The 15,142-nt window shown below is 41.6% G+C and overlaps 1 protein-coding gene across 3 annotated transcripts in view; it reads left to right on the top strand.

Moving 5' to 3' along the window:
• ULK4 (unc-51 like kinase 4) overlaps positions 1 to 15,142 on the top strand; it is a 246,775-nt gene that overhangs the window by 228,057 nt on the left and 3,576 nt on the right. For all 3 annotated transcript variants that reach the window (XM_068674629.1, XM_068674627.1, XM_068674628.1), the window contains exon 36: positions 13,456 to 13,544. In XM_068674629.1, the coding sequence (XP_068530730.1) occupies positions 13,456 to 13,544 (89 nt within the window). The remainder of the gene's footprint in view (positions 1 to 13,455; positions 13,545 to 15,142) is intronic.

Below are 15,142 nucleotides of genomic sequence, written 5' to 3'. Positions count from 1 at the left end.
TAAGTTCTGAGCAACTGGCATGTGATAATGACTGCTCCTGCAGAAAAGCACAATGGGAAGTTGTCTGAGTCACTCACATCTACCACTGGCTTTTCTGTAAATTATAAGTCATTAAAGGCCAATATGTCTACTCTGGAATTTAGTAATTTTTACCTTACTAAAATGTTTTTAATTTAATTTTTTCCTTATAGCACTAGAGGTTGAAACACTTATTTTGAGCATCCTGGGGAAAGTAACCATGATCTAAATCTGACCCAGTAAGCGAACGCCTTATTTTGTATTACTTTATTGAGGGATAAAAAGCTAATTTAAATTTTTTCATTGTCAATTCATTTCTTGGTTTCACTGCAATCAGTGCCAATTTTGCTTGGCAATTCAGTGATCTTAGGACATGTATCTTCTAAGAACAGAGTGAGAACATCACCTTATTTCTTACAGATCATCAGATGACCACCAGATGGGGGAATCTTTTTGTCTTGGACTGAGTTTAAATCAACAGTTTAGATGTGAAAGACTCGATATCTCATTAGCAATCCCTTGATCCACCCAGTTCCCCTGGCTGCTGTTTTAGAATGATAATCCCAATCATTCTTCCAATCTTTATAAGCAATCAGTTTTAAGTGCAACTCTTAGAAGATAAGACTTTTCCTGTCAGTCCTACAAAAAAAAAAAAAAAAAAAAAAGAAAAACAGGTGAGCTAGAGGCTTTGATTAGATAGGTATTCCTTTTAAGTCAGTTTTAGTCATTGTAGATTTTGTTTCTGCATGCTTGAAAATGAGCCTCCTAGCCAATTTAGATTGGCTTGAGTACTTCAAATAGTGCAATAAATCTTTTCTGTAATGCACAAAATTATTTTTAACCTGACATAAAGGTAACTTCCAGGTACCTTAACCTTTCCAAAAGGATCATAGATTTGGTTGAACTTCAAAACCCCTTTAAAATCCCCAAATCATCTGACAAAACACCTTCTCACTTAGATTAATACTTTCTTTAATAGAGTGCCACTCATATTACTTGATCTCTCTAGTGTGCAGACAGGGCCTTTGTAAGGTATTTGCTAAAAAGCTAGAATTTTGAGTGTAAATAGAAATTGAGTTTATTCTTTTTCCTGGAACAGTGATGAGATCATCGCATCAGCTTTGTATTGTGATGTGATTAAGTTTGCACTGTGACTCAGTTACCTTGTCCTGGAGGACAAAGTTATAAAATTGACTGCCGCTGTAGGTATGGGAGCAAAAGGCAGTATCATGTGGCAGACATCCAGATATTCATTCTGCGTCCGAAAACATTAAGCCCTGTGTTTTTAAAACTATACAACATGAGTGTGTAATGACTTTTTTAATGAGAATCTGTCTGGTTTCATTTCCATAACAGTGTTAATATTTAAATTATTGACCTAATCAGGTTAAGTGTATGAGCTGCACCATCTAATTTCAAGGCACACCTTGTTCATGGTAGTTGTGCAATGGCAAACTCAAAACAATGATGTAATTAGCTGCACATCAGCAAAAATGTCTGAAGGGTTTTACCCTGAAACCTCTAAGAGAAAACAAACTGCTTTATGAAGTTGAAAATGCTTTATTTGGAACCTGCACATATTTATGATGGGTATTATCATGTGATAATAGTACTTCACAACCTTTTTTTTCATAGTCAAAAAGAAAATGAGAGGAAAAAATATCCAGTTCACATCCTGATTAGATCATAGCTGAAAGCTGTGTTGTCGGTAGCCTTTTGTACACAGTTCGATACGACTGTCTATTCAGCTGAAGCCAAGACTGCCGTAGTGGCGGTGCTGTAAGGTAAGTGTAAAAGGTTCACTGCCCCATCTGCGTGGGCGAAGTTTCTCAGAACCCTTGCATTCATTAGGATTGCTTTTAGCCAGTGGTATCCATTTCCTGAACACTAAATTCACCCACAAGATAAAAGCAAAAAGCCGATGCATATATAAAAGAAAATGTTTGTTCCTCTGCTGATACTCAAATATAACATATTTTGAGATAACAAAAGCTACAAAGAATAGTTTTCTCCCTGAAATACTTAATCATGTAAGTCAAGATTGAAGTTTAACTTGTCTCAACAAGTATCTCATGGCCAAACAAACAGTGCACCACAAAGCTGGTTAACATTCAGCCACAGCAGCTGGACTCATATTTATTAAAATTTTCAGTAGGACTTGCTTGACACTTTTACAGAAAAGTCGCTTCCCTATTTTTTTTTCGCAGTAGATGTTGCCTTCTGTTTCTTCAATCTAAGCATCAAAATGGGGATGTAAAGGTCAATCTTTGCTGTATTGCAGAGTTACAAAGAAAAACATTTTGTCTTTAAGCGAATGTTCTCCTATCCAAATTAAACTGTTCACTTTCTATAGGAAAAAGACTTTTTAATATGGCAATTCAGTGGATTTTCTGTTTATGAAAGGACAGATCCTCCCTCTGTTGTTGACTTATTTCTTCAAGTTTTATCTCTTTGTGAGACAACACAGCTGATTGTATGGCACCCAAGTGTTTTACAACCAGGAGTAAAATGAGTTAGTGTAAAGCACCATCAGTGGTGGTTCAAGCCAGCCCACTTAGCATTGCAATTAGTGGGTGCATATATACATAGATTTCACATTCTAGCTAAGTGGCTGGTAATTTCTTAAACTGTTTAAACTCAGGTACTTGTGATTGATTTACTTAATTGCATGATTTTAATTTAGGAGAAATTTGTTTAACTACACAATGCAGAAGATAAGCTGGAGTATCTGTGGTAACTCAGTGCCAGACAGCCTTCCATGTGGTGAGGAAGAACAATTTAAGTAGATATGTTGTAATTTCTACATTCACTTCTTGACACTGTGTTAGATAGTTCCTTGTGTTGTTCCACTTAGACAATCACAACTGGGTGATAATAAAAATAATTTTATTAAGAGAAAATGTCCTTCCCAAGCTTGTGAGCTGCACAGACAACCCTTTGCTTTGTTCTGTCTGCTATGAAGTATTTATGCAGAGTTGTCTTGTGTTGCCCTTCTTTTTATGCTGTCAGGGGTGAGTGACTAGCAACTTGAGTTTACCCTTAAATAAAGTGAACCTTGGCCTTCCATGACATCTTTTATCAACACTAATACAGTGTATTGCCATTCATGTCACTAGTTAGTGACATCATATTTGACTTGCAGTCTTCTCTTTTGTTGGTGATAGAAGACTGCCAGGTTGAAGAGCTAGATCCTTTTTGCTCCCTAGAGGAAAAAAAAAAAAAAAAAAAAAAAGCGGTTTATCTTCTCTTTGCAAGTTTCTGCTCTAAATCATTTAACCTTGTCTTAGAGCCCTTCTGTTTTTGCAGTTGCAGCAAAGAAATTCTGCAGTGTTTATATTCATCTGTATCTTGAAATATGATTATAAAGAACAGCAAGATGGTATCACGGTGGGGACAGCTGCAAGGGTTTCTCTCATCCATGGACTGCCAGGAGCTGGATCTCGGTGAATTGACAAAAGCATAGGAAAGCTTCTCGGGAGTCTGTTCCTGCCAGTCACTGATGAAACTGGTAGTCAGCCAAGTGTGAGTTGAGGTAGGGAGAGGAAAATGGGGAATGAAATCGTCAAAACACTACTTGCCTGATATCACTAAAGCAGCAGGGCTGAGGGTGAAGCATATGGAGTCCAAACAGAACTGAAATGGCTAATATTGACAAAAAACAACGTGAATGACTGAAGACTTGTGGTTTTCTACAGTGGGAGATGCAGGGAGTGGGGATGGTCTCGGAAGTAACTGTGAAGGCTTACTTGCAAGTTGGCCTGTAGAACTATTCGTTCTGCATGAAACCTTACTCAGTCTGTTCATTTGGAACAAGTAATGCAAGTCTGAAAATATGTGTTTGTCTGCATTAGGTGTGGTGTTGGCTGCCATTTTGGCTGATGGTTGTTTCACGAGTGACGTGGCAGTATTCAGCCAATCTGTAATGGCTGGTCCTTAATGACCCTGGATGTGGGGAATCACATAAGGGACAACCTATTCTTAATTTTAGAGAGCAGCAAGAATGGAAAGTCTTTATTGCAGTGGCTGGTATACCAGGAACTCATGTTCCTGTGGGAAGTTTCTTACCTGCTTGTTTGGAAATGTGTTGGCTTTTCAAGACCTGCCCCTGGGGACTGGCGCTGTGCTGGTATTTGGAAGCTGGGAGCCCAGTGTGATTATGAGGAGATACAGGAGCCATCCAAAAAGCAGAGCTGTCATGTTCGGCAGTGAGAAATACACTCTCTTTTCACAGGGACAGATGTTTTCCTTCCAGTTGTACAGTGAAACCGACGGTTCTGAAACCTGCACCCTGTTAATTTGATACATAATTCAAGGCCAGCGTAATTCCCAGTGACTATCGCTGCTGTTTTTGTTATGGAGTCCTAATTCATTGTTTCTGTGGGCACGAAAGTATTGCCGGACTCATTTGGTGTTTCAGTGCACTGTAATTTTACTTAGTGCAATTCTGTTGAGATTGCCAAGCTGTGTCATCTGTTGGGCTCATCACTATTACTTCCTTTTGACCTCCTCTCTGTAATTGCACACACATGACTTTCTAGCTGCTATAAAGATACCTAAATGCAACCGGGCTCATTTAAAAAATAGCAAAAATAATAAAAAAAAAAAAGTGAATAAACCAAAATATTTCTTTGTGAGGCCAGTGAGGACCAATTAGGTAGCTGTTTGCTTTCTGCCAGGCAGCCAGAGCCATCTGTCACATGACAATGAGCAAGCACAGATTTCAGAAGTCCATTTGTTTTTATGACCGTTTTTACAATTTTATGGAAATTGAGCCATTACATAAAGCATAATTTTCCTCAGAATCGATGTTTTAGATACTTATTTCCCTGTTCAGTCATTTGCATATCTAGTTGCTTTATATATAAAGCACGAATACAATGATGCTTTTCTCCCCTAATAAAAAAATCTTCAGACCTAAGTTTTGCCTTTTTCCAGTGTATGAAGGACTGCCTATGATTGGTACTAAAGGAAAACCCCAAGGGCTTTAGGTCCAAGTTTTATGTGTGCATAGAAACTATGTCAAGAGAGGTTATAAAGGAACTAATGTTTAATGCTTTATTACTTAGCTTAAAATCATGGTCCATAATGTTTTTAAAGAAGGTTCTGTTGCTCTTTTTATTTTTCAGCTATGTTCTTTTCATATTCTGGGGTAGCTCTTAATGTAACTCATGATATTCCTGCTATTCTTGGAATGGTAAATCTAAAACATTCCATCAAGTTGTGCAGATTTTTAGTAGTTGAAGTCCTGTGTTCAAGTTCAGATTACAACCAATGTGAGCAAGAGATTTCTACTTTTGCTTCATCCTCAGCAAAAGTTAATGCTATATAAAGGTTCTGCTCAGGAGAAGCTAAGGATTTTGCGTACCAGATCAGGATTTAATTACACCAACAGGTCTGTATAAGGACAGCATCTTCTCACATCACTCTGGCTTCATCAAGGCATAGTATTCTTTTATTTTCATGAAGAGCATTTTAAATCAAGAAAAGAGACAAAGTCAAGTTGGAGCTATTACTTTTTTTTTTTTTTTAAGGCTGTATGCATTAAAATTAAAATTCCTCAGTAAACTGCAAATACATGGCAGTTTCTAGGGGTTTGGCCAGTTCATTTCTGCACCACAGGCATGGCTGCTCAAGTGTTTGTGTCCTTAGATATGTAAGCATTTATGAAATTGGTAATTGCTTGGTTGCTTGCATACTTCTCCTATACAGTAATTGCCATTTAAAGGTCAGCACTTTCCAATATGTTCTGGGTGTCACTGTTTTTCCTAATAGTGAGAAGGTGAGTTATCTGTAATAATGATTCTTATACAAGCGTATAAGCATTTGAAATTACTTTGAATCATCATAGCATGAAATATGGCAGCAAAAGATTTAGGGTCAGTTATATTAGTTGCAGTGCCCATGAAAAGAAAAGAAGGCCACCCCTAACCTGTGGAGCATATCAATGAAAGTTGGATATAACTCCAAACAAACTTTGCAGTCAGACCACTTTGTGGTTTTACAGAGAAATATAAAGGATGACAGCTGCTGGAATTCAGGGGTCTTAATTGAGAGTTGAATTGTTAGTCCATAAACAACATCAGTGCTGGAAAGAGAGCTGCAGGAGTCAACATCTACAAAGGATTGTGAGTTGCTTGTCAGAAGCTATTTTAGGAGAAAAGCTGACAAAGAGAAAAAGAGACTACGAAGGACATTTGAACATGAGAGAGCCTTCTCTTTAGTGAGGGGAGCTCCCATGAGACCAGCAGGGTGAGGCGTAGCTGGGAGGTGGTGGTCTCTTCAGGTCCAGCAAGGTGAAGGCAGGTGGGAAGGGGAAAAGGAGGGGTTTGCAAGGAGGGCACAAGCTCTGTCTGTGGCCCCATTTTGCCAAAGCTGATGCTTGAGGCCAGCAGGGATTATTGTTTGGCAGACTGAAATTAGTCTGAAGTGGTACCTCAGGGAGTCACTAGCATGCAGATGACAGATGAACTGGTGTTTGTAGATGAGGTCACCAGCAACAGGGTGGCAAGTGTTTATTTTTAATGTCATATTGATGTTGGGCTTGCTTATGCACATGTGTAACGTGATCCTGCAACACTGTGTGGAAGGCTTCTACAGCACCTTGCAGACACCCGCCAGGACTGCAGTCCCCTTTCCTGATGAAGTTGTTGTGGACTGCTGGGTCTAATGGATGTAAATGGATTGCCCTACCCAGTTCTGTTAAGTCAAATATTTTAAACTCACTAGTTACAGAGGATAGAAACTGCGATAATGGTTGTTTTCTGGGTTATAAAGACATTTTGTATGTTCTGAAAATCAGTTGAGAACACTGCTAGCAACAACGCCAAAAATCAAAATCAAACAAGACTGAGAGCCCTCTTCAGTTCAATAATGACCCTGAGGTTTTATGAATCTTCTATAGTGCTTAGATAATACCCCTTAGAGTTGGCAATTTTATAACTTTACAACAACCCTGGAGCACGCCTTTGTGTGCGTTATGGATGTGCTGAAGGGCAGAAAATAGCGTCAAAGTGGAAGGTGTCAAGGAACATCCAAAATCAATTAACAATTATACAGCGTGGGGGAGACATTCCTTGTCTCCCTGCAACTAGCCCTTGAGACAGCGTGCCGTTCAGCCTGCCAGGAGACCCGTGTGTTTCCAAGTTAGCCGTGGAAATTGCTTTGAACTTGGAGTAAACCTGCACACACATACAAATTAGAAGACGACAAAACGTGTGGAATGAAATCTTGGCCTTATCAAAGTCAAACGGAGTTTGTCGCTGACTTCAGTGGAACAAGAATTTTATCCATAAAGAGGGGGAAAAAAATTTTTTTTGAACTCTAAAATCAGAGCTAAGCTGTCTGATGTACTTTTTTTTTTTTTTTTTTTTTTTTTTTGGTCACAGATACCTGCTTGTTTTCGCACGTATTTGCAGGATCTGAAGGCCACGAAGTCTTTGTAATTTTGTGTCTGCAATCCCCGGCTATAATAATGCTTGCCAAAGCACACCTGGAACACTCATGCTTTTGTAACTTTCATTTCTTGTTTTTATGGTCCAGCAACATTGCTCAGGCCTGTTCAAATGAGTTGGCAATTAGTAACGTAAATACAACCCGTCCGACTTGATCTGTTCTTCCCACATGCACTTTCTGTCTGTCTCTCTCCAGCTGAACCATTTATAGAGAGACGAGTGCTGCGATGGGGTGGATGTCAGAAAGGTTTTTACCACTTAGGATGAGCTCTTTTGGAGAACAAAAATACCATGTGGCCACCCTCATGAGCATGCAGTGTCTCTGAGAGCACGCTGCCCTTGGGTGGTCCTTTTCTCCAGTTGCATAACCTGGCAGGAGTTACCATTATTTTACAGTAAATAACCCATAAATTGGTTGAGCATATGCTCTTTGAAACGTCCAGTCCCATGTACCTGCTGAGAGCATGTCTAAAACATGAAACGCCAGATTAAGCACCTCACAAAAGGCCCTTGCAAATATCTGGGATTTTTTGTTGTTGTTTTTGGCTGTTTAGTTTTTATTTTAAAAAATAAATAAATAAAATCCTGCCATAGATTCCAAACTGGCCCAATAGCTAGAGCACTCCCCTGGCAAACAGGAGGGCAGGCTTCCCTTCCCCAAGCTGGCAGTGAAGTGAGGAGGCCGTGCCTCGATCGCGGTGCTCTTCGCTCGTGGGGAACTGCCTGACCCTCCCTGCCTCTCCCCATCTGTGGGAAGCTCTGTCACAGCAGCCAAAAGCACAATGTTCACTTGCCTGGAAAAGAGGAGAGGACTGGAAGAGCCCGTGAGCCCATAGCCTTGTGTAGGGGCACTGAGAAAAGGTGTGGAGTTGCCCCCCATGCAGTTTTTCTTGCCCTTCTGAACCTCAGCCTGCCCCGTGCTCTGTGCAGGTCTCCATTCTGGATTGCTGACCCCTAAAATGTTGTCATTACAGCCTCTACTCTGTAGGGTCTAAATGTTTTATTTGGTCTGGCCCTTAATTATACCAACGTGGGGCTGTGTTACCTTGAAAGAGTAAGTGTGCAAGCCTACAGAAAGAATGGCAGTGATGGACCTGATGTACCTTCTCTGGACAATACCACCTTAATGCACGTGCTTGTAGAGGGCTGTATTTTCAAATATCTGTATTTAGTACATTTGAACATGATCAATGAATCCATCTGTTTTATTTCAGGTAGCTTCTCACCTGCTCAGGTCTGTGTTTGCAGTATCTTCTTGGTCGTAATGCTGTCCTGTGAGGAGGGGCGCTGCGTGTTTCTGGCCGTGTTGTTGTGAATTGTGAGTGACAAACCAAGCGGTGGGCTTTCTGTGCTGCACTGCTCGTGAATAGCCTGGGAGGAAAAGTACCTTTAAATGGGATAGGCACAAATGGTCAGCAACGCTGGAAGGCTTTCTCCTCCAGCCAGGCATTGTGCCTCGTTTCTGAAGCTGCCATCCCATTCACTTCTTTGCTGGGCTGTCACGTCGGCTACGGTGATGCTTTTGACACCACTATATTTTGTGACATTTGCTCTTTAAAAATGAGAATAAGGTCACTCTAAGCAGCTGTGAATAGCCATCAGCTCTCAATCACCATCAGCCTAGACTGCATTTGAAATGGTGGCTTTAGGGCTGAAAAGAGGAGGTGTTCGACTGGCGGTCCCTGAGCCAGCCCAAGGTGGTGCAGGAATCAGGAGTCTGAGGTACGCATCTTAAACTGTGGGGACAGTACTTTCTGTGAAGACATTATTTGAGATAGTGTCTCGAGGGCAACAGGAATATGCTTAACTCTTTGATTTTTTTTTTTCCCAGAAAACTTATCCTTTCTTCTAAATATATTTCATATTCTCCATAGGATCCCAGCTAATGCGCAGATAAAAAAATGGTGATTGTTTTTACTGGAGTATTAGCTGATGCTACAGTTCCCATTCACAGAAAACCCTCTGGCTGGGGATAAGCAGTACTTCAGCACGTGCTGATGTTGAAGTGATGCTAACGTTAGAGCTATGACTACCTGGTGGCTCCAGTAAACCAGCCCACGGCAGCTCCCGTGTTGTTTGTGTGGCTGCTCTCTGTCAGCGCTGGCAAAGTTGAGTGAGAACTTGAGCTAACTGATCCTGCAAGGATAATTAGCTTAATTGTGTTAAATTTTGAGGAAAAGGTAGGAAGCATCACTTTGAGGTTAAAATATTGAGGCGTGTTTGGGAAAGGAGGCCAAGTTTATGTGAAAGAGCATTTATGAAATGACTTTCTTGTGTCTGTGTATACAGACATAGTGATAGCATGTAAAAGACATCTCCAGCAGCTGTTTATTTGAGAATATAACATTTGAAGGTGCAACTAAATATGCTCCTGAGTCCTTTCTTCAACAACAACAAAATTACTTATTTTTATTAAAGAAATATTTTTTGTTGTTTCCCAATTTCAGTACAGTTTGCTTCACAGACATCAAGCTTGCAGTTTATTTGAAAACTCAACAAAGCAGGAAAATTTCTTTCTCTTCAATATGGTATGAGAGCAGTTTACTACTAGGTCCTTTAACTCAGTCATAAATTAACAAAATGTGAGTTTTGACAAACCAAAGAAAGCAGTATTATGAAACAATAAGCCTTAAGAAAGGAGATTATCTCTTAGATTTCCATGTTTTCTTGAAAATTGAATTGCAAAAGTCATTTAGATCAAGAATCCAATACCAAGCACCATAATACTTGAACAGCTATTCTAAATGGTAGGAAACACTGATCTTTACATATCAGTTATGGTTTCTTTATGTATGACTCATCCTTGTTTAATAGAATTGAAGAGAGGAAAGCTTTGGAATGGTTATTAGCTTAATAAAGCAACATCATTTTGGGATTCTTACTAAATTCCAGTGAGTATACAACTAAACTGAGATTTAATTACATTTTTAATTAAAGGAATAGGTATCGATTATGTCACTGAGTATTTGTTGTAGCCAGCCCTAACAAATCAGTGTTATTACAAGAGATCATTGAAGCAGTTATTAAAATTCTGCGTGAGCTAGAACTGGGCCGGATAAAAGATAGAGTCATGCTGGGAAGGAGAAAAAGGTAATGAGATGCATAAAAATACATGTGTTTCCAAAAGTTTGATTGCTGGCAGTTTGCTGTGTTATCATAATTTATTTTTATCTATAGAACAAAGTGAAGATAAAAACAGAGCAATTTTTAAATAGGAAACAAAGTTTTATCTTGGTTCTTGAAAGCAAATGCTGATTCCTAAGATCAGTTGATGTTTCGTGTGACCTTTACGTGGAGCAGGATCTCATCCACCTTATGTGAGAGACCTTCTGGTCACTCAGATTTCCTACACAACATCATATAAAAGGGGCAAGTGTTAGTGGTCAGAGCAATAGCAGCGTGAGGGTACTGGCCAAAAGTGATGGCCAGGTGCAGCCAGGGCCACTTGCCCTGTACCCAGCCTGTGCCTTGCCTGCTGCTGCAGCATCTGTGCTCTCCCCTGCCCCGTGTGAGGTGAGTCTGTGGTGTGGATGTCTCTTGGTGGGCAGAAAACAGCTTTTTGAATGCTGGTAATGAGGAGTGGGTGTGGAAGCCTGCTGTGAGGCTCTACAGCTGCATTTTGTCCACATGGGTTTTCGCTAACGCGCCTTGTTTTGTGCAAAGCTGTTAGCTGATGCTCTCAAAAAATATATGCCCCGAGTTTGTTTGAAACTTAATTTAAAAAATCTGCAGGCTGCTGCAGCTGCTGCTAAAGGCCTGATCCTTTCCCTCCTTGCGGTATCACCTTTACTGCTGACAGGGTCTTCCTGAAACGTTTTGCTATGTGGTGCAGTAGCCCCCAAAGATGGACATCACTGAAACCCCATTGCCTCTGGCTGGAAGTTACTCTGGTCAGTGAAGTGTAACAAGGAGATGGAGTAGATGATCTCATAGGTCTTTCTGTTCCTATCTGTTATAATTTCTGTGCATATAAAGCCGTTTTAATCCTTCCCATTCAAACACATTGTGCCCACAGAAATGTATTCTTAATAATGGCACAAGGCGTGCTGCAACACAGGCAGATTTGGGAAATTCCAATGGACTAAGTCATTAACTGAAGTAGAGCATTTCAGAATTAAAAATATGTATATATATATATATATATATATATAAGATTTTATAACTTTAATAACATATTTTGAACATTCTCTGTGTAATGCATGAAGGCCGACCTGTTTGAAGAACGTGGTGGTGATGCGGATTTCAGCACCCAAGCATTAGGTTGTATTAGTATGAGAGAGAGGTGTCTGTAGCCTTTACTTGACCTCAGGGTTTTATGGAGCAGGATCCAGTCTTCAGCGACAGCCCCCCCTTCGCCCCCTGTGACCTCTTCCTCTTTCAAGTGTGCGGGGTGAACAAGGGCCATGAGCAAAGAATGTGGCCGTGGCGGAGGAGCTGCAGAGGCTGTGGCAAGTGTTTAGCAGAGGCAGGAGCGCTCCTCGGCACAGAAAAGCAACATCTTGAGGCTGAAGCACTTTTCTCTTTCAGTAACTGTATTGCCACAGTTTCATACCTCTTCCTTCTAAAATTCAGGACCCAGATTCCAAAATGTCTTCTGTAAGTACAGGATGAGAATGAAAGAAGGATGGATGACAGAAATACAAACAGAGGGGTTCAAAGATAACCTCAGGAGACTAAAAAGGCTTAATGACCCGTAATCAGGATTCACCAATGATTTGTACTTAGGTAATTGTTCACTGTTTTTTTTGTTTTTTTCCCCAACACACAGGATAGATCTTCGTTTACTACAGACAGAGCCCTGTTCCTGCGTAACTGCAGGATGTTATGATTATAGCTGTAGTGACACTGGTGTTTCAGAATCACCGCTGATAAATGACGGTGGGCTGGTAGCTGTAAATACAGCTTCTCTTGTGATTTAAGAGGGAGACTTGAAGGCATATCGCCTGGATGCTTGATCAATGGTAAATCGGGCCAGCCATGGCATGTTAAAGCTTAAAAGTCCTTGCCAGGTTTGGGGATTAAAAATTGTCGTTTCAAGCATTAACTCCCGGTATCAAAATAATCAGCTGCTCTGGTCCTTTTCCTTTCCTTTTTGGCAAGATTTACTTACCTTTGTAAGCAAGAACTGACACGCAAACCTTTTTTTTTTTTTTTTTTTCTTCAGTAATTTTTTGAGGTAGGAGAGCTTCTTCAGCAAGCTGCCAAGTGTCTGTGCCACAGTGCCATGCAAGTTCATGCCGTGCCCCCCCGTGACCTTCCCATTCCCGTGGCTCACTGGTCAGGAAATGTGCAGCCACTTGTAGCCATGCACTTACGCAGCGTAAGGCTGGCGATGCCATAAACCAGTCATTAGAGATCAGTGTGATAAAAAACAGCCACAGCAAAATCAGTTCTCGTCAGGATTCACTTGACACAGAAGGGCATACGGCTTTGGTCGGTCGTTCCCTGCTCTGTAGGTGACAGCCCTGTGCAGGCAATATTCCTAATGACTGACGAGTGGCAAGAAAACATTGAATATGCTGGTGCTGCCATTGCAGTGCTTTTTAACCTGGTTCCTCTCAGAGAAAACCCCACGTGCCCTGATCTGAAGGCTGATATATGCTTGGTTATTTTTTCCCTGAAGTGAAAAATGGAAACGACTGCTGGCTCGGATCTCCCTGGAATTCAGAACCGAGGGGGTTTGTGTTTGCATTGGTGCTAAGAACAAAATCAGGATTGGCAGGCTGTGATGTGTGAATTTTCACTCATACAGGGACTCAGAACGAGAGTGAATCTTGTTAATTAAGCCAAGACATCTCAGACAGTTTGCGCCTAAACTTCAGCCCTGTTTGGTAAAAGGGACTTTCTCTTGGGTCTCTTTAATGTCACATTCCATTTAAAAGTGTAACAAATGCTGTGACTTGTTTCCCTCTCCCCCCATCCCACAGAAGACGACAGAGGAATTTCTTGCTCTGCCTTTGATAACCGTTCTTTCTTTTTGTTCCAGATAACTTCAAACGAGAAGCGCTTGGAGAGCCTGAAGAGTGATGGTGATGCTCTTATCCAAACTCTAGAGAGCCTGGCCCAGGCTGCCAGGTGAGTTCCCTCAGGCTTTCAGGAATTTCCAGGGATGAGAGCTCTCTCCTCCTCTTTTGTCTTCGCTGGCCTTCTGCTGTAATTGCCTCCGTGCAGTACAAGCTTCTCAGGTTTCTGTCCCTGGCCCCCCTCCCTGCACGGCTCCCCTCCAAAACCCTCATTCAGAGCTTTCTGGCGGTTCAGCCGCCACCGCCGCGGCACGCTTTGATCCCCAGCTGCGGCTAGCCACAGTGCGCTGCATGCTCGGGCTCAATGTGTGTGCACATGTGGCAGCTTAATTTGTGATTTATTTATTTATTTTATCCCAAACAATTCGCCTCTTTATGACCGGATGCTGGTCAGTGTTTCTTGGCGCAGTGGGCTAGATGCACAATGTGGTATTTGTGCCCTGTCTTAAAGTAATTGTGTTTTGTACACTTGCTGATTTTGTTTGAATGTGCAGCTGAAGAGCAGAGCTGCTTTTGTTTGAGAATACCTGCGGCTTCTCAGAGAAGGCACCAGACTTTGGGGGATGCCATGGCCTCTGCGAGAACAGAGGTGCTGGTCCCAAAGGCTTGGCCAAACCTTGGCTCATCTCCCTTAGACCTTCACTCATCTAATCCCAGTTGGACATAGGAATGAATGAATGAATTACTGTTCTCTGCCCTGAAAAAAAAAAAAAATCGGAAAGAAAAAAGAATTGCACTTGTGCTGTGGGCTGTTACGTTGTGTTTCACTCCCGGTCACATTAAATTGTTAGATAGATTGTGTTTTATCGATCATTTTTGAAACACTACGGTGGTGTTCCCAGTGCTCTTTGTGCTTCCAAATGGCTTCACGTGGGTCGGTTGTTTGGGACAGTCAGCTCCTCGGTATTACAGCAGGGTGTACCCTGTGTTGGAAGGAAGGGGGGGCGAGGGCAGATGTAGAGAGGAAATGGTCAGGAAGTGGTGAGTGTGAGGAGCTGCACGCTGGGGGCTGACCAAACCTGTCCTGACCAGCCTGCATCTCTCTCTCAAATGCTCAGCTGCTGACTCACAGCTTTTTGTGTGACACGTTAAATTATCTAACTAAAATAAAATGACAGCTCTCCCTAAGGGAGACACTGGCACCACCACTGAAGATGACAGTGGTGTGACAGCAAGGAAAGAAAGGGATTTTTCTCCTTTTAGAACTAGTTTTCACTTTCTTTCAGCGCATTTCAGCGTTAGATGCACCAGACAGCCCATCCAGTAGCTGGCTTTGAATCCCCTTCTCTGGCTTCCTCTAATTGTCTGTTATCTGCACGTTTCTGTACTCAAAAAACACGTACTAAAGAGTCCAAAATAAACACCGGTCTCTCTTATTTGACGTAAGATGCTCAGTACACTGGATTCGGTCCCATGTTAGTGATGAGTGCTGTGATACACTGTGGTAGGCCAAGCTCCTCAGGTTGCAGCAGCAGAGGGAAGGCCCCAGGGGCTCGTGGATTTCACTTTCCCTCTGCCCATTCTTTGGGGAGAGTGTCCCTGTCCGTTCATCTGCTGAGGGCACTGGGAGGCATCTAGCCTGGGTCTTGGGGCTGTGAGAGACTCGGGTGTGGATAAATTGTTAATGGGTAGATGGGAGAAGCCTGAGGT

The sequence above is a fragment of the Anas acuta genome, chromosome 2 (assembly GCF_963932015.1).
Source record: "Anas acuta chromosome 2, bAnaAcu1.1, whole genome shotgun sequence".
Classification (NCBI taxonomy): Eukaryota; Metazoa; Chordata; class Aves; order Anseriformes; family Anatidae; genus Anas; species Anas acuta.
The sequence above is the reverse complement of the archived record's forward strand: the minus strand, read 5'-3'. Positions and strand labels throughout refer to the sequence as shown.